The 19,329-nt window shown below is 42.1% G+C and overlaps 1 protein-coding gene across 3 annotated transcripts in view; it reads left to right on the forward strand.

Moving 5' to 3' along the window:
- The window catches only part of LOC306977346 (discs large homolog 1-like protein), a 125,716-nt gene that overhangs the window by 3,016 nt on the left and 103,371 nt on the right, over positions 1 to 19,329 (forward strand). The window contains exons 3-4 of one of the 3 annotated variants that reach the window (XM_079575649.1): positions 2,866 to 3,457; positions 3,734 to 3,830. In XM_079575649.1, coding sequence (XP_079431775.1) covers positions 2,866 to 3,457; positions 3,734 to 3,830 — 689 coding nt within the window. Of the gene's footprint in view, positions 1 to 2,865; positions 3,458 to 3,733; positions 3,831 to 18,439; positions 18,995 to 19,329 lie in introns of those variants that run through there. The other 2 variants (XM_079575648.1, XM_079575647.1) reach the window with 2 other exon arrangements.

A 19,329-nucleotide genomic window follows, 5' to 3' on the forward strand; every position in this document is an offset into this window, starting at 1 on the left:
TAAACGTGTTGAGTTCCCCTTCAGATCCTTCCACAGCTAACTCAGCTGAATCCAGTCGCTGAAAAAGACATGTGAAGGAAGTGATTCATCGGCAGAGTCTATGCTTTAATGGAAGAGTTTAGGCATGTATTGAGAAGACAAGGAACTTTACTTTTACTTTGAAATGCAAGAGAGGTATCATCTCTCTCACAGCGCATGAGTTTCCATACGCTATAATCCATTTGATCCTAATGTTTTATCTGCAGTGTTTCCACACGGCCTTAGAAAGCATCTCAAATCAATCATTCCAACATTCTAAATGGAAATTTATTTGAAAATGATAATGACTAAAGTGTCTTTTTCTTTTTGCTGTCCATGCATTCATAAAAGATAGAATAATGGTCCAAAAAATATAAAATTGTAGGTTTGCTGAAATTCTGTACAAAAAAAAAAAAAAAAAAAATGAAAATTATGCAATTTGTCAAAAGTTTATTTGTACAGCACAATTCATACACAAGGCAATTCAAAGTGCTTCACAGTTGCATAAAATTTCAAGAAAACAGATAAAATCAATAAAAACATCAACATAAAATTTATCAATTACAGTAAAAGGCAGGAGTGCAGATCAAATACTTTCAGTTGTCATATGCATGGGCAAAAAATGTATTTTTCCCTTAATTCCTCTGTTTGATTGCCAATATTGAGAAATGATGAAAGCATTGTTTAATGCTTTAAAATATAGTATTTTCGCTTTAAAGGTGCATTATGCAACTTTCCTCGTGGAAAAAAGGTTGTTGACCTTGTTGTGACCCAGTGGCTGTATGAGTGGTCCGCATGGCACCTTTACTTTTCATCACAGTGGTCAGTAGGACGCCCCAGGATGAATTGTTTGGAAGGTTTTCACTGCTGATGGACCCTCTCACCAGAAAACCTACAAAAAAAAAGAAAAAGAAAAAAGGCGCCATGCTGACCACTCAGTCATCCAGCTGCTGGGTCACTACAAGGTCAAATACGCACAAATATCAACTTTTTTTTTGCATTTAAAGTTGTATAATGCATCTTTAAAATGACATTAAAAAGCATTGATTGAACTTTCCTTCTCCCTGCACGAACCATGAACTAATCACTGCAGTTCAACCCTGTAGGGCTGTCTGACAGTAGCGTTTTGACTGTGCTAAAATAAACAAATCAAGTAGAAAACATGTACTTCTTTACTTCAGTACTCCATGCCACCGTTCAAATGTTGAATTTTCTCTATCAGCAAATTTATATCACATGCCATCTTGGTTCCTGGTACTTAGACATGTTTGAAACGCTTGAAAAGAATTTAAGATTATGCTGATATTTGCTTCCAAACTTGAAGTATACACAGGCTCTTTAGTAAAGGTTATTTGCCACCATAAATTATGTGGCTAATACTTCATTCCAGTTGCAGGAAACCGTTGAAAGTGCTTGGGTTCTGCCTGTGACCAGTTGCATGAACCCGACATAATAACAGAAATCCTTTTGTCAAATACTAAAGCCAAGGTTTTCCAAAGAGGATTACTCTGATCCTTGATTGGCTTTCTGTGCCCATCTGAAATTGAATTATAAAGATGACTAGAAGTGACATGTGTCCCATCTGTTCATTGTGCACGTGTCCATTAGGGATATTTCTTTCATCAGCTTTTTAGGGTTTGACATTAACCAGGTAAGTTCTAGTTGAAGACAGTAACCGTGGTAAACAAACCACGACAAACAGGTTCAGGTCCCACCTCGTCCTGCCACTCCCTCAGTGGGGACGGCTCTTTCATGTGCGTGCATGTGCGTGCATGTGCGTGCATGTGCGCTGTGTGCAGAGGGCACGCTGACTTCCCATTTTATGTCCCTATAACCTTTCACCACACGGCCTCTCTCCTAATAAAACTCTGTCAAACAATTCCTCCTTCAGTCTTGTTATGTCTGTCCACTCAGCTACGAGTGGACAGACATAACAGTGACAGATGAAAATGACATCATTGTTTGGGAAGTTTTAAACCTAAATCTGTTTACAGTTGAGTCAATTGTGCAGTGTTTAAAAAGGGAAGTGATGCCTTAAGCCAGTTCCTATCAAGTGAACAAGTCTCAAGTTTCTACCTCTTTGGTTTATAGAGGCAGGGTCGTCAGGTGACCACAAGAGGGAGCCGCTGTATAAACTGTTTCAACCCAAAATGCATGAAAACAAGAAAGTGATCAACAGCACGTGAAAAAGCATAAAAATAGGTTTTGTTTTTAAACAATTGCGTTACTCTCATACCCTTGGTGCAAAAAAAGTCCCTACACATGATGCTTGTTGTAGATATTCTGTTCAAATTGTCTGACTATTTTGAGGATTTCCCATGTAATAAAGTTGTTTCCCTCGAGCAAAAAGATACCTGGAGCATCTTTGATTGGCTTCGTTCATTGGCTTCGTTCATCTTCATATAGCTCAAATACTTGCCCCACAGCTGCTGATGTCAAGAGGTGATGGTTTCAGAACCCTTAACCGTGACATTTTTGTTGTAGAACAGTGTTTGTATCTTCAAAACAGCCCGTATAAATGATGATACTGTGGAGTGTAGTTATATAAAATGCCAGCAGAGGGGGCACAACTATCTCTTTCTGCTGCTGTGGAATGGACAGTGGTTTATTTTGAAGAAATGTCATGCTAATCTGCACAGGGATGTGAGTTAGAGTGAAGTTGTCTGGACTTTTTGACTCACTGAAAATTCATATCCGTGTGACGTATATCAGTGTGAATGAAACAAAACACCACCTGAGGTATGTTTCTGATGAGAGTATCATATTGCTACTTGAAAAAAAGCAAATAAAAAGTGCATGATATCAGTGGTACATCTCATAATCGACATCCCCATTTCGTCTCTGCAGACATCCAGGAGTATTACGAGCTGACCATCGCGGCCGACGACGTCCGGACGGTGGATGGCGCTGACAATTTGCCCCCCACCGCCGTCCCGTCTGCCTCCCCGGGCCCGACATCCTTACCTGCAGAGTCCCCCAAACCCAGGATCTCCCCGAAACCCAAGTCTTTCAAGTCGCCAGCTCCTCCTATACCAGCCCTGCCCGCCAAGCCGAGCACGCCTCCGCAACGCACCCCGTCGGGCAAAGTCAAATACCGCGCCCCGCAGCCTCCGACGCAGCCGGGGAAAGCCCCTCAATCTCCTGACAGCACGTTGAATGAAACGCCTCAAAACGGAGTGAAAGACTTCGGCTCGTCCGATCCCACGTCAGAATACTCCACCATCTCGCCCCATGCTCCGGTGAGCCCCAGGGAACAGGCAGCGGTGTCTGCCCTGGTTTCGGGCACGGTTCAAGGCCTGCTGCCAAGTTCACCTTCAAACAGCAAAGAACCAGTCTCTCAGGGGCGCAGTCCCACAGCCCAGAGCCCGGGAAAGTTCACCTTCAGTGGGATAAGTCCGACAGTCAGCCCCGGGCCATTCGCGAAAGGGCCCCTGCTCAGGTAAGAGTATAGAGAGTTTTTTATAGGTCTATTAACATTTTTATATTATTGGTAGAGCTTAAATGAGTGTAGTTACTTTACTACATTTTCTTTAATTTGATCATTGTTTAATTCTATTTCATGAAGCTGAAGAAACTATTCCAGTATCTGAGTATATTTAGATACATCGATTAGTATGTGAGTGAAACTACAGAGATGAAAAGGCATACAATTTATATAGGCATGTTGCAGTTGAGAGATTCATGGCATTCCCCCTCTTTCTGCTGTGCGTCCCAGCCCGCAGAGCCGTGGTTCGGGTAAACCGTCTCCCTCCAGTCCCCCTCACGGTCCACTCACTCCCAGACCAGTCCAAGCCCCAAAGACTCCAGTCAAGGTAAGATCCTGCTGTGGTTTATTTGACTTTGGCTCTCAGGTGACTCTCTTTGGAATGATTTGTAATAATATTGAAATGATAAAATGTTTTTATTTAATGATGGATTTTTGTCTGTGAACACTGGATGTATGGTGCACATCTACGTAGCTCATGCTGCCATTGATTTTGTGCATTATTTTTACAGTAGTAAAGCGACTTGGATTTCTTTTCAGCATTTCACGTGATGTATTTCTTTATTTCTGGAAACCGAGAGAAATCATTGTATTCTCTTTCTGCCATCCACCTTGGGACTTGTTTGATCATTCTGAATGAAAAGTGTGGCTTTTCTTCTGAATATTGCCTTTTGATTTGCAATTCATGTTTGCATTTTAATTTAAAGGTGTTTGTGTGAGCTCTCAGTCATAGAGGAGTTTCCCATCTTCTGACAGATGACCGATGGAGTCTTTGAATTTGAGAGAAAACTGAAAAATGAATCGCGGAATTGCTAAACTAATACAGGGTGGGGTGTTGGAACTTCATTTTTTAAATTTCCTGTGGGGTTATCTCAAATCCCTGGTTTGAAACGATCGTCCACAGACCCTGGAAGACCTACAGAACAACATCCGAACTGAAACTGCTAATATACCGGTCAACGTGCTTGAAAGAGTAGACCAAAACTTTGAAAATCGTCAATGGAGGCTGACATTTAAAAGATGTTCTGCAATGTTGTATTACAAGCAAAACATAAGAATAAAGAGTCCCACCCTGTACAAGTTTTTCAAGGAATCCCAGAATGGTTTGACTTTACGGACGGTTGTGTGATTGAGAGATGTAGAAAGTAGAGCAGCCACTGGTCTGTGTCGCCCCCAAACTCCCGCATTGACCTGATAAAATGGCCCGTCACACATCTGTGCGCCCGACTCTGCCGCTGCACCCACTTCTGTTTCGAGAGTTCACATCAAGTACATTCCTAAACGAGGACACACTTTTTGATGGAACGACGACTCAAAGAAATAACAAATTACAGAGGGAGGGGGGGTGAGGTCTCAGCTGACGATGAATGTCGACGGTTGAAGTAGCATGGACTGCCTCTGTATCTTCAGGACCCGGGTAAGAGCTGGGACAGTTAGTCGTTACTGTCATTTTTTTCCTTTATCTTTTAGATTTTCAATGAGAAAAAGGAACTGAGAATCACAACTGGTGTTTAATGTTCTGTAAACTATATCGTTTGAGTTCACAAATCCAACCAAAATCAGTCAAAGATACTTGGTGATTGTTTGAGATTCGAACCAATCTCGTGCCTGTTTTGCCGCAAGTGGGCGGGTTTTGAGCGTGCCGACAACATCAAGAACAAACAAGCACAATAAAAAGATTATTAACAAACATCAAGCTGGTTTCTTAGTGGGTTGTTACTAGTTAGCTGCAGTTTTCTTGTGATTGGATTCTAAGCCTTGTTTTTGGCCAATCAGATACAAACTTTGGGATAAAGTTTGTCCTCTTCAGCAGGAGCCATTCCAGATTGATCTCACTGAGCTTTTTCGGTTGATAATAAGTGGTTCTGTTTGTGTTTTGAGTGAAGAGATTGCGTTGTGTTTCCAGGTCAAACACTCTATTCGGAGAGACAGGAAAGTGGGTTGACAGTATACAGGGTTCAAAACTGAAGCGTCAGAATGTCTCTGGACTGCAGACTTTCTCTTCATTTAAAGGCGGGTTGACAGTCAGTGAGTCCAATCTTTTTCTTTTGTTTCATGTTAGAGGAGGCAGAGTGCTCACTGGAGCACTACCACATTAGAAATAGAGTCAATGTTCAACTCGCAATTTTGACTTCTCTTTAGGTTTAAACATGCATGGGATGGGATTTGACGCTTTAAATCATCCACTTAATCACGGTTATGTAGCAGTTAATGGTGTAAAAATCTGTCCTTGCGTTGTTGCCGTCACGTAGTGATATGCTGGAAAGCAGGCTTAGTTTTGACCGTCTGCCCAAGTTTTTATTTTTGACGTGGTGTTTATAGTAGGCTCCGCTGATCTAAGCTGCAGTGGGCTGCTCAGAGGTCACAAACCGTGATCTCCATTAACCCCTGTCTGGAGACCACTGCAGCCACTTAGCCTCTCTTTGATCAGGTGGAACAGGGACAAGAACCGTCAAACCTGTGCCGATTGAAATAGTGAAGGTGTAGTTGTGGAATGTGGAATGGCATTTCCTTTGTCCTTCACATGTTGTAAAAACAGACATTTGTATATATATATATATATATATATATATATATATATATATATATATATATATATATATATATATATATATATTCCAGAGCAACTAATCAGAGTCTAGTATCCTCCTGCGTTGACCAATGTGACAAGCTTTTCCTGTGAAGCAGTCTGTCAGGTCCAATCAGGAGGGAGGGGGAGGAGCTTGATCATTTACTTTTTAAAAATTCTGTTCCTGCTCTCCTCATTTTGCAAACTAAGAAGGGCTTTCTGGTTAAAGGACGGGAGGAATTTGATTCACATTTCACTCTATCTCTCCTCACTTTGCAAACTTAGTGACCACCACTTTAAAACTGGGGTACCTGCTTTTTGGTTCTTGTTGTGTAAATGTATTTTTGCCACTTCAGAGTATGTTTTAAACACAGCAAAAACGGTTCTTTGTGGCATTGAATCTTAATTAGTGCAATTTTTTTGGGGGTGGTCCCCTCTGCTTCACTTTGCCACCGCTCAAAGCTGTACATGGGCGTGAAACGTTCATTTAATTAAATTGCTTTCACTGTTTGAACAGAAACAAATCAGGTACCCCGGCTTTAAGACAGCTGGAATTAGACCAGAATAGGTTCCTTTACTCTATTGTACATAATAATGTGTAATTGTTAGAGCCAAAATATTTTCTTTATTCCAAAGTGTAAATTGGCCAAAGCTTCTTCTCATCTGATACGTCCAGCCGTAAATCCCCCACGTATCAGTGTGAGATCATTATTACTTAGTGTCAGTGGCCTCCCGTGCTCCAAGTGGACAAGACTCTCCTGCACTAAGAGGATTAGCTTAGGCCGCTAATAGATTTATAGGCTGCCGCTATTTTAAGGCGCACAACAAGCGCAACCCTGGGGGAAATCTGAAAAAAAAAAAAAAACAAGAGGGAGAGAGACAGAACTACGCTAGAGGATCCGTCCAGCTGGCATTGTGATGTAACGTCAAATTACTCGGGAGGATAAAAAAGTTGGAACTGGAGGGCTTAAGGGACCGCGCCGGTAAAATGCCTCTACACTGGAGCAGCCACAAGTGTCGGAAAAAGCGGACCTAACATGCAGTGAGCTCAGGAGAAGCCGCAACCTCTTTTCGCGAGGACGATGGCCCGGCGCCACTCTGCGTCCTCAATCCAAGTAACGTATTACCTTATTTGTTTTAGGGTTTGCATCATGGCAGAAGTTTCGGTTCTACAGTTGACATCCCGCAGCAGCACGAGTTACATGTAATAATTGTGGCTACACAATACAATCATTGGAGACGGACTTTGAAGGGAATATTCAGGGGCTGCAAGACCTGGTGGAGCTGTGTGTAGTCTGCATGTTCTTCCCGTGTCTGAGGGTTAGGGCTGCACAATACATTGCTAAAATATCATAATCGCAGTTTTGGGTGATGCAATTTCCATATCACAAAAAGCCACAGTACATATAGCAAAATGACGGACATCTGATATTAGTCAAGTTTATTTGTAGAGCACAAGGCAATTCAAATGCTTCATAATTACAAGAATGATCAAATCAATCCATAAGACGTATTTATACTCATTAATAACATAAATAGCGCTCAAATACATTCAGTGTCATGCACAGCTAAAATTTTCTCACATCTTCTGGAAGAAGTTCCAGATTTTAGCTGCATGACACTGAAATGCAGCCTCGCTGTGTTTAGTCCTTACTCTGGAACAAGCCGGTGGCCACTCCCTTAGGTTCTAACATGTCAGAGATGTACTTTGGTGGCATTAGCCTGATTTTGTTCAGACACCTTTTGACGGAGATTAACAACGTACTGTGATGAAATGTCCATATCTTTATCGCGTATATTCAAGACAGTTTGGGAATAATGTGATTTTTTCCCTCCTCCTCCCTTGAAACTTTAAATAAAGGTCAATACATACAGGCTTTCATAAGATTTGGTGTGAGGCTCACGAGGTGAGGTGATGGGAAAGCACATGGTGCGATGTGTACATGTGGCTGAATTTCAGCAGAGGTGTAGCTGAGGAGAGCAAAGTAATTAAGACGCATTAGCTCCCGGGCTAAAGGTGACGGCCTTTTGACAGGAAAGATAACCTACTCTAACCTGCTGATCTTTAGGCATTTCCGCTTGAAATAGTAGAGCTCAAAATAATGCGGCTTTTTATATAAAGCTCTCTTTATACAAAGCTCTCATTTTGATCATTTTGCCCCTCAAATTGCTCTCACTATGATACACCAGAAAGCACTTTCAACATTAGCTTTATTTAGGGGAACGGTATTTTGCAAAATTGAATTTTATAGATTTTTACCATGTTAAAATGGGGTAGTTTTCTCATCAAAAACATACCTGGAGTTGTGTTTGTGAGTTGAGTGACCTTCTGTCCCAAAAAGCTCCTCTTACAGTACCTTTTACCAACATTGCTCTTCACTTTTGTTGACTCGGTAGGTTTGATTATTTCATGTCGACACATCCTCTGTTGTCGACCTGTTTGTGTGTGTATATCATTGTATATATGTCCCTGTGTATATGCCTTATTTTTGGAATATCATGTGGTCTGTTCACGTGACATTTTTGTTTTTTTAATTGATTCTCTATGTCCTGCCGAAGATCCTGCTGTGGGATCGAAACGCGTAGGCGTCCCTCTTCCATAAAGGACACTTTATTTATCTTCGGAGTGCTCTAGTAAGGGGCTCTTTATCATTATTTGATCACTTTGATATTTATCCTTGAAGAGCACCTGTTGTTGTTGTTATTTTTTCTACGCTTCATGGCGCAGCGCTCACTTTTTTTTATATTTTTAACGTATTCAGGAAGTGCTTTCCTCACCTCTCCATCTACGGCAAGAGGAGAGTGGATGCGAGGGTCTTTTTTCTTTCACCAATAAAGTGTGAAAAAGATGTGTTTTAGATTATTACCAAATTCCTGTAAAAAACATAATAACCCCTCTTTAAGTGTGTTGACAATTTTATTGTGAGCACAATGCACAGCACCTGCTCATGCGGTTTTCTATGGTTTATGAAATACTACATTGTTGAGACCTTTCCACTGCTGTTAATAAAAATCTATTCACATGTATATTATGCAGGATTACGGCCCTGTCTGAGGTTGTGTGGAAACAACATGCAACCTCTTAAACTCTAAACACTTTTAACTAATGATTTTACACTGAGATAAAGTTCAGTTGCACCCCACTCTGCACAAATGATTCAAAGAGTATAATGAACCCTTACAGCTCTCAGCTCTGTCGTGGCCCAAAGGCAACCTCCTGGACATACTTAGTTGGAGTTGGAGGCTGAATGTTTTTTTCCCCCCATCATATTAAAATAAATTTGAACAAAACTAAGCCACATGAAAATTGGCAGCCAAAAAGACGACGAAGTCTGCCAAAACTCCACCGTTAACTCCTGTTCTATCCAGCGTCGATATTGTGAGGATTATCTAATAACTTTTTATGGATTATATATGGTTTAGATCCCCAGAAACGTCACATGGCGAAATGAAGGAAACGGACTCAAATTGTTTTAGTTTTAGCCTTATATAGCTTCTGCTCTCTGACAGTGTAGTGCTCCTCAGAGATTAGTCATTTTAAAGGGATTATCGGCCCTGGCTCTGATCATGCCACGACAGAGGTCTCAGAAGGCTAAAACCAATCTAACCTGGACGGCACGGCACGCTCTGTCCCCGCTACAATTTAGTCAAAACGGTGAATTATTAGATTTGGGATTTATTCATTTAATTCATTCCTTTTTTCAAAGTCCTGTTTGAGTCCATGTGGGTTTGAGAATAAATTGCTTTTGTACAAGCGCCCCAAAAAACAGTTACGAGAATATAAAACAAAACAAAACATTTCACTTTTCGCGATGTATTACAGTTCAAAAAAGTCTTTGCCCAGTTACACGTTTCTTTCATCCGGTTGGGCCTATGTTAAGTGCAGAGTCTTAATCGGTTAAAGTTAGCTAAACCTATCCGGAGAGGGCTTGGAGGTGTCCAAAGATCTAATGGCTGTAACGAGATGCGTCTTTCCACTTTGCAAATCCCTGCTTTGGCACAGCTCCAAATCTATGTGTGTCAATGCTGCAGTTGCAGTTTCAGATTCAATTCTGATAGATTTGGAATTTTTGGATTTGGACCTTTGGATAATTCACGATTCGATTCAAACAAAAGCGGTTGAAAGTGATCATAAAAACATACAGGGAAGGTGAGCGGTCATGAACAAAAATCACTGGATGTCCTTTACCAAATCCATCGTGACTAGGAGCATCCCTTGTTCGATGAGTTTAGCCTAATGCCCTGTGGGCGCCGTTACAGACTGCCTTTGGCAACAAAGAAGGTCACTCTTTTGTGCCTAATGCAATTCAACCTGAAAAGACTCACAGAAACGGAATGACGGTATGAGTGTTTGATTAACGAACATGAATCATTATTGGGGCTCCGACCCCGGCGGAAGACTGAACGAACCATATGGAATGCATGGCTTTGACGAATGATAGCCATGATCTTCCCCGGAGCCTGGACCCTGGTGGTGGTGGAAGAGACCTGGGTTGGCCACTTGATGAGCGGAGCCGAGGAGGAGCCAGGCGGAGAAAGGGGTGGAGGAGGGTCGAAGCACGGCTGGTAGACGGCTGAGTGATTGACCAGGGAGCTTCAAAAGCATATGAAATTCTTTTTATCACTAACTTATTGTCTTATTATTACGATCTGTCCTGATTTATGACGGTGAACCAAAGACAAATATCCGTCGACGTGGACAATAAAGTGAATCTGAATCTGATATGCACGTTTACATCAAAAGTATTAATATCAGCATTGATATAGATTTTGGTATGTTTTGTGTTCACATTTCTACATTTTAGATTTTGCTCTGTACTGTTAGCACCAGGGGCTTAAGTCATTGCCATTCTCTGTGTGTACTCTGCATGTGGTGAAATTAACATTAGCAATCATGTTTGACTTTGACTTTAAAAAGAAATACTTAAGTATGTCTCTGTTACTTGTGTTGTGTGGGGCTCCTGCCACAAAGGGGCACTAGTATATCATCTGTGAACCATGAACTTACCGTGGCTCTCGGCGTGCTCTCACTGACCCACATGGAATGAAAAAGCAGAACATCATTAAATGATTGATTGGAATTGCATTAAAATCATATCAACGATCAGTGCTAAGCATAGCCTTTTACTTTCATGACAAAGTAAAAGTGTACTTTGCCACTACATTTTACACTTTCATAATTTTCAGCCAGGTTTCCTTCTTCACCCACATTGTTGCCCCAACTTCCTGTCCCAGTCTACTCTTGTGGAGATTATTTTAAAGTCCCTATATGCGGCAGACAACGAGTTACTCGTGGATAATCACTAGCTTAGGGTTGTTCAAATAAAGGGATTTGTCTACTACATTTGCATGATTTTATCGACTAAAATGAAAAAGGTTTTAAGGTGCATTATGCAACTTAGAAAAAAAAAAAAAAGATATTTGTACGTATTGACGTACAAATATCAATATTTGTACGCCATGCTGACCACTCATACAGCCGCTGGGGGATTATTGGGGGATTTTACAGCCTGTATGAGTGGTCAGCATGGCGTTTTTACTTTTCATCACGGTGGTCTCCACAACGCTCCAGAATTGTTTTGTAGGTTTTCTGGGGAGAAAATCCATCAGCAGTGAAAACCTTCCAAACAACTGATCCTGGAGTGTCCTAGAGACCACTGTGATGGAAAGTGAAGGCGCCATTCTGACCACCCATAGTTGTGACCAGTTGGTCACTACAAGGTCAAATACGTACAAATATCAACTTTTTCCCCACATAAAAAGTTGCACAATGCACCTTTAAAGCAAAGCATTTTGGTATAACCCCGGCCTAACCTGTCTTGCCTGTCAGTGGTTTCATCTGACTGTGTGCGCGCTGGATGGGTGGAGGCAGACTTACTCGTGTGGAAGTGAGCTCACAGCTGGTTGGAGGCTGACCATGTGACCCCGGCATCTGAATGGCTCATGTAAAGAGGCCTTTATGAGTGCTTACTATGTGGAAGAAATGTGCAGCAGCAGCAGATAGGGCCAGGGGCAAAACATGAGGTAACCGTAGAGTGCTGCATCGGAATACATCTGTCCTTAAGAGGCCTATGTTCTGCTAAACTGACTCTTTTGAGCTTTGGTCCTTGTCAAGAGCTCCGCTGTTTGCTCCATTGGACTGGTTCTGATCATTTCAGCTCTCAAATTGCCTCCAATAGCAATGATGCCTTACTATGAGAGAGTTCTGAGCTCTAAACTGCACATTATTTAGCTTAAAATAAAGAAACTCATACTGTTTGTTCCAGCACCACCAGCTCCTTGTTTAGACTTTTGTTTGTTGCTGTTGTGAATCTAGGCTTATTCCCCAGACATGCACTGTAGGGACAGAATAGGATGTGAAATATAACACCTCCAAATGCCAGGTTGGTTCCCCAGAAATATAAAAGTGTACTTGTAGTTTTAACTTAAAATATGCTAAATATTAATTATTTAACATCACACTCGTTTTACAGTGTAGATCACAATTTAAACTCCATGTGAACTTTAGGATGTGCGTGGCAGCTACAGGCAGAGAGCCAAAGACAAAGCACCCTTCAGTTAATTTTTCATTCAATTAAACTGAGAAAACAAACACACACTGAATCATAAATGATGATCCCACATTATTTTTAAATATTTAAATTTATTTCTCCCTGTATTTCACCCTGCTAATACGTCATTTTTACGTTTTTAAATTCCGTCTAGTCCCTTTAATGTAACTTGTGGAGGCTTCTTTTACAGAAATACGATTATCTACTACTACTAATACTAGTCCATTGCACTGCGGTTGCTTTGCATATGCATTTGAACTAGTTCTTTCAAAACACATTTACCGTGGCTGCGAACACAAAAGAAGTGCTTATCATGCTATTTTGTTGTATCCAATTGTAAATTATAATGGATGCGACAAAAATGGAGTTGAACCCAGAAGATCTAATTTTGATGTAACGCCGCCTGCAGTGCCTAATGTGCTCCGTGCTGAATTAATCATGAATACATTTCTATAATATGCCTACGGAGCATGCAGAGACCATCCCCCGGCTCAAGGAACATGGTCACATAAATGGCCTTCATACATGACATATGTTCACAGTTAGTTGTAGTTGACTGAGCTGTACATCTTGAAGCTAAATATATTGTAATAAATAATATAGCTAACGCACTATAAAACGCAGGATTTTCAAGTTAATAATAAGGCCAGTCCAACAAGCGGTAACATTGGGACTTTTGATTCAATGTTTAGAAGTAGGATATGTACGATTTTCACCCCCGCCTGAACCGAGCACACTTTCTCCACTTAGGCTTTACCCAAATCTACAAAAACAAGCAAATGAAAAGAAGCAACGAAAAGCAACAAAAACGTGACAAAACAACAAAAATGGTATGAAAACCCAACAAAAAAGTGTCAAAAGAGCGAGAAAAAACATGCAGAAAACATGACAAAAAAGTGACGAAAAAACAACAAAAAAGCCACAAAAAGTGACACAAAAACAGGCCAAAAACGTGACGAAAACCCAACAAAAAAGCAATGAAAAAGCCACAAAAACACACGTTAAAAAAAAAGCTAAGAAAACACAATGAAAGGCGACAACGTGACAACAAAGATGCGATTACTTTTGGAAGTCTTGGCTTTCAAATGAGGCGCTGAACTGGAGAAAATAGGCTCAGTTTGGGGGGAAGAGGTTAATATCTATATTTTATGCCATAGTTACAGTACATACACACAGTAGTTCCTTCTTCAAACAGTTTTCCTTTCATGGATCGCTTCACCCGTCCTTTATTGTCGCATCACAAATAAAAGTTAGCGGTCACGCTCATTGAAAGGCATTAACAGATCAAACATTCCTTAAACGACTCGTCCGCTCCCCGGTGCCTAGCTTTGCACTGGTGCGCTCTGCTCGCAGCCCCGCTCTGACACAGTTGTCGCCGTGGCGCTGGCTGACCTACTAACAGTCACATGCAGCAATACCCCGTGGGCCCATGAGCTAGCATTCCGTCGCTCTCTCTTCCTCTTCCACACACTCATCCCTTAACACTCTTTTTTTTATTTTGTATACCTCATTCCCTCCGTTTTTATCTCCCCCCCGTTAATGTAATGTGCTGCGCGGCGCTGGTGAAGATGCTATTTATTCATCTCTTGTGCCGTGGATTTAGCCCAGTGCTGCAGGCGCACAGATGCTTTGCATGGACATGAACATAATGCGGCCAATTTCCTCTTACATTTACGGTCTTTTAATGGAAATCTGTGCGTTATTATGCCAAATGTCATCCTTATTTATACACAGTTTTGCATACACGGCAGGAACCTCGCGTGATGCTTGAAATAGCATGCCTGACGCCACTCGCTCCCTGCTGGCTTTGCAAAAAAAAAAAAAGATGTATGTGCATATTCCAAAATTGCAACAGTAGAGTTTGTTGCTTGTTGGAAAAGTGTGAGGTGTTCAGAAGTGTGAAAAATCCAACCTTTTTAAAAGGTGCGTTAACAAGGTGTTTCAAACCATATCCATCCAATTGAAAGCCGGGCATTTTGGAAGTTAAAGTGAACATAACGTGCACAATTGAGGCTTAAAAACTTGCCATCTGAATTGATTTTTTTTCTTTAAATGTCCGTTGTGAAAGATTTGCTTGGTCAAGATTTCGACTTGGCGTGTAGCTCCCTCCGAAGGCAGCAGTTGTAATAACACAGTTATAGAACAGCAATAAAAAGACATATTTTCATTTTCTGGCATGCTAGCAAGTCTGTGGCGCCGCGATGAACACGCTTGGATAAGTCTGTCACGATAACAAATTTGAAGTTCGATATATTGAGGCAGGATAGTATTCTGAAAAACTATATTATTGACTCTAAAGACACTACTCTCAACTCGAAAGCCTAAAAATAGCTGTAAATGTTTGTACCAACAATGCATAATCATCTCCTAAAATGCCACAGAAGCTGCAATAAACACAAAATATAATGTAGCCCAATTTGCATTGGTTAAAAATCGTTTTCCAAAGAATAAATAGTGGAAAAGATATAGTAATTATCGTGACAGCCCTATACCCTTGGAGCTCCAGTGATAGATTATGGACAGTTTTGTGTTCACTCTAGGAAATTGTCCAGATCAGCGCGCTTCAGCGGTAGAAGATGTTTGGTGTTGATGGGAGGAACAGAAGCAATCGGTTGAACCCCACACGTCACGGGAATCGAACTCATGGACAAAATACTGCTTTCAGATGATCTCTTCAATCCAGTCACATCATCTGCTGCTTGACCTATTTCCAGATACAGTTTGCAGACAAGACCAAGACATTCTTGTGACTAAAATCAACAACAGTTTGAAAATAACTGAAGTTCTTGGGACGCCAAAATCGCCTTTTCGCTCGCCATCACCGAAACAAATCAGATGGCGGACTTGGATCGGGGTAAACTCACAGTCACCGGTGTTCAAGCAAATGAAGCCATGTCATAGAGCCTAATGCACCGTGCGTTGAATTAAACATTAACGTGTTGCTATATTATGACACGTGCCGGTTTCCCCCTCATAAGCAGGTTGTGTGAGGATCACGTCTCGCTGTGCTCAGAATAACCTCATGTACATTATTCATGAGCCCTGTCTACCTGCATCATGCTCTGGACTGTACTGGCTCCGACCTGAGAATCTTTGATCCAACTTTTGCAGCGTTCAATGCCAACGGGCGGCTGGTGGTTTGGTGAGCTGTCGGGCAGATCATAGTGCTGTCTTACTTATGGTGCTTGGAGCATTTGTATTTTTGTCCATGAAAGTGGAGGAAACGGTTTGCCAGTTTATTTTTATCCACTACTTCAGGCATCAGGCCCATTGTGGGGGCATTTGTGCAGCTGCTGAGAACATAAAAATACATAAATGAATGACTACGGGACTGGGCATTCCTGTTTTTTTTTTACGAGCATTCTTTTTCCTTATTTTGTCCCCAGGTCATCAAAAAACATTAAATGTTCAGTTATCAAACACGTAAATAAGTCAATTTTTCAACACATACTGTATACATACAAGGTTTAGCAATTTGGTTCAATTCATGGTTGCCAGTAGCCAGCAGTAAAACACACAGAGCCTCTGTAGCTCAAACATCAACTCTTTAAGTCCATGTACATCGCTCTCCCTTCCTCTTGTTTCCCGCTGAGTTGTTTGTTTTCTCTGGAGAAAGCTGAGATGCTGAGCTGCAGCTGAGTGTTTGGACAAGGGCAGCGTGTCCAGATGGCACTGTCCACTGCCGCGTCACAAGCCCTGGCTAAAGTGCCATCCCGCTTTCTCAATGCTGAAGCTCCGCTCAGTCTCTCGGAGCCAAGGGTCCCACTGAGCAAAGGCCCGCAATCTGAATCAGCTACTATTGCTAGATTTTCAGAGTGGGGGGTGGGCGTTATGATGATAAAGATAAGCTGATGATAAGCTCTCATCTCCGTCAGCATTTTGTCCAACACTAGTCGTTTTGAAACGGCAACATGCTGTATTACAGGTTCCTCCATCCTATCCCCTCTTCAGCCTCTTTTCCCAGTAACTTAACAGTGACTCTATTTCTATATAAGCGTCATCTAGGTGAAACTATATTTTCCAGGTCAAATGTAGATGTATTTTCTCATTGAGCACACAAATTCTTAAATTATGAACATATAGAGCCCTAATCTGCTGATGTTTAATTTGATATCCTTGCAAAGCAAACGTAAATTCGCCATAACAAGTTGTTTCATGATTATCGGGATAATATCATTAATTCCAATAATTTTTTCCAAGATAATTGTGAGACAAAAGTTCAATATCGTCCTATGCCTAACCCAAACTTAGTAGTTTCTAGTCTCGCCAACCAGACTCCGCCTCTTTACAGAAGAGGGTCTGGCAACACTCCATTGCGCGCTTTCAAAGGAAGTGACGCAGCGATATGGAGCCTACCGACCAATCAGAGCAGCTCCCTGAACTGGCGTCACGTTGTTGCGTGTTTGTTTTGTAGTTTTTCAACACAAGCAACCACTTCCCGTAATGCTCCGGTTTGCTTGTGTTCTGAAGTTTTTCTGACAGAAGTCATTTCCTGAACTCCGTGTGGCAGGAGCGCCATTGTTAACGTCCGAATGATACAACTTTCTTGTGGCTGTTTCTGTCGTCACATCCGCTATGTTCTAATTGGCTGCTGCGCTTCGGTTGTCCCACATTAGTCCCGCCTCAAGCAGTAGCTTTTCTACGACAGGGTCGCCAGACTAGTCCCCTGTTTATTAATTAATAAACATCGGAGATTAGTCTGGATGCCAGGCTAAGTAGTTTCAGCTTGTTAAATGATCTTTTATTTCCTACAAACATGGGCAGTGTGGGAAAATAATGATAATGCGCATAATGACATTGCACTCAAAGTTTGTTGGAGCTCAGCTGACAGGCTGAAGACTTTAGAAACGTGAAAGTGGTCTGTGAGAAATAGATGGGAAAGTGAAGTGATGGGAAAGCAGGGGTTAACGGGTTGAGGGTTTGCTGAAAAACCCCAAAGTGCTTTGTAATATTTCTTTATCCACATGTCTTGATTAGAATGTGAGTGTTTGAGAGAATGGTCATGGTTAATGGAACATTGGGTGCAGCATCAATACAATTAATTACTACAAAGTTTTGGGTTGTACGGCGGTTAGCGCTTGTGCTTCACAGCAAGATGGTCCCTGGCTCGATCTCTGTGTCGGTCGGAGTTTTTCTGTGTGGAGATTGTGTGGAGTCTGCGTAGGTTTCCTCCAGTTTCCCCCACCACTAAAAACATATACAATAGTGTGGGATAAATGATGTGGGAGTGAAAAGAATGGTGGTTGTGCAGATGTGCCCTTCCTTCCTTCCTTCCTTCCTTCCTTCCTTCCTTCCTTCCTTCCTTCCTTCCTTCCTTCCTTCCTTCCTTCCTTCCTTCCTTCCTTCCTTCCTTCTTAACAAAACTTTTACTCCCATTTTAATCCCACCTCCTGTGCACACTGTCGTTGTGTCCTTGGGCAAGACACTTCACCCACATTGCCCCCAGTGTCTGCGTACATTGGTGTATGAATGAGAGTATGAATGGGTGAGTGGATCCTTGCTGTAAAGCGCTTTGAGTGCCTAATGTAGGTGGAAAAGCGCTATATAAGCTGAGACCATTTACCATTTACCATTTACTCAAGTATAGATCCTCAAAATCTCAACTTAAGTAAATGTATGTTGTTACTGACCACCCGCTGATGCCTATAACATTAAAAAGTCAGACATTTGCATAACAGAGCTGCTGCAGAATAAATAAGGGAGAAGGAAATGGCTCATTAGCATAATCCTCCAATGGGGACAAGGTACACTTGTAATTGCCTGCTATCCCATCAGCAGCAGCAGCAGCAGCAGCGTCATATAAAAGTCCTGCATGTGTCTACACTGTGGGACTGTGGCTGCCATTGATCGGCGCTGCCGGAGAGAGGCGGGCCGAGAGGAGCAGTGGAGCGAGCGAGAGAGAGAGACAGGGGAACGGAGGGAAGCACGAATGAGCGCACACAGCCAAAGAGAGCAGTCCCGTAGCCATGTAGTCAGACCGACCCGCGGCGGAGGCATCACCATGAGTACCGCGGCACCGGCCAAGACTACCCCAGTGATGCCGAGCAGGACGGAGCTAACCTGCCACAGCTGAGGACTAAAGGGGTGGAGGGGTGGGGGGTGTCAGGAGGAGGACTGGGAGAGGGGGGCTGGTGGTGGTGGTGATGATGGATGGAGACGGGAGAGAAGTCTGGCGACTGGAAGGAACGGCGATGACGATGACAGCAGCAGCAGCGGTGACCCGGCCCGGCGCGCTTTGTTTACATTTGTGTGACAGATAAAGGATGCCCCCCCAGCTGCGCGGGACCTGCCCCAGCTAACGTTAGCCACATGTTGTGCCACTGCAAAGTAGCATGCACCAACAACACCATTTCGCTTATGTTTGGATGCAAGGTGAGTGGCGTGTGTTGTAGGTCGCAAAGTTGTAGAGTGTGGCGTACAGTGCATCAGTTACTGAGAAAGGTTTGTCTGATGTGGAAAAAGTTCATATTATTCTTGAAAAGATCTACACCCAGGCTGTATGTGGGGATTGACCACATATTGAAACTTTTATGAACGTTCAAAAGTAGCACAACTATCATTGCAAAGAATAGACTTGGTCTGCAGTTGTTGTATGAGTTTTAAAACTTAGTCCTCTCAATGTATCGCCAATGTATTAACAAAACACGTATTTCACAAAGCCACAATATTTCGCCAAATCGCTTGTACGTAGCTAAAAACAAAATTAT

Source organism: Gobius niger, assembly GCF_951799975.1.
Source record: "Gobius niger genome assembly, chromosome: 17".
Classification (NCBI taxonomy): domain Eukaryota; kingdom Metazoa; phylum Chordata; class Actinopteri; order Gobiiformes; family Gobiidae; genus Gobius; species Gobius niger.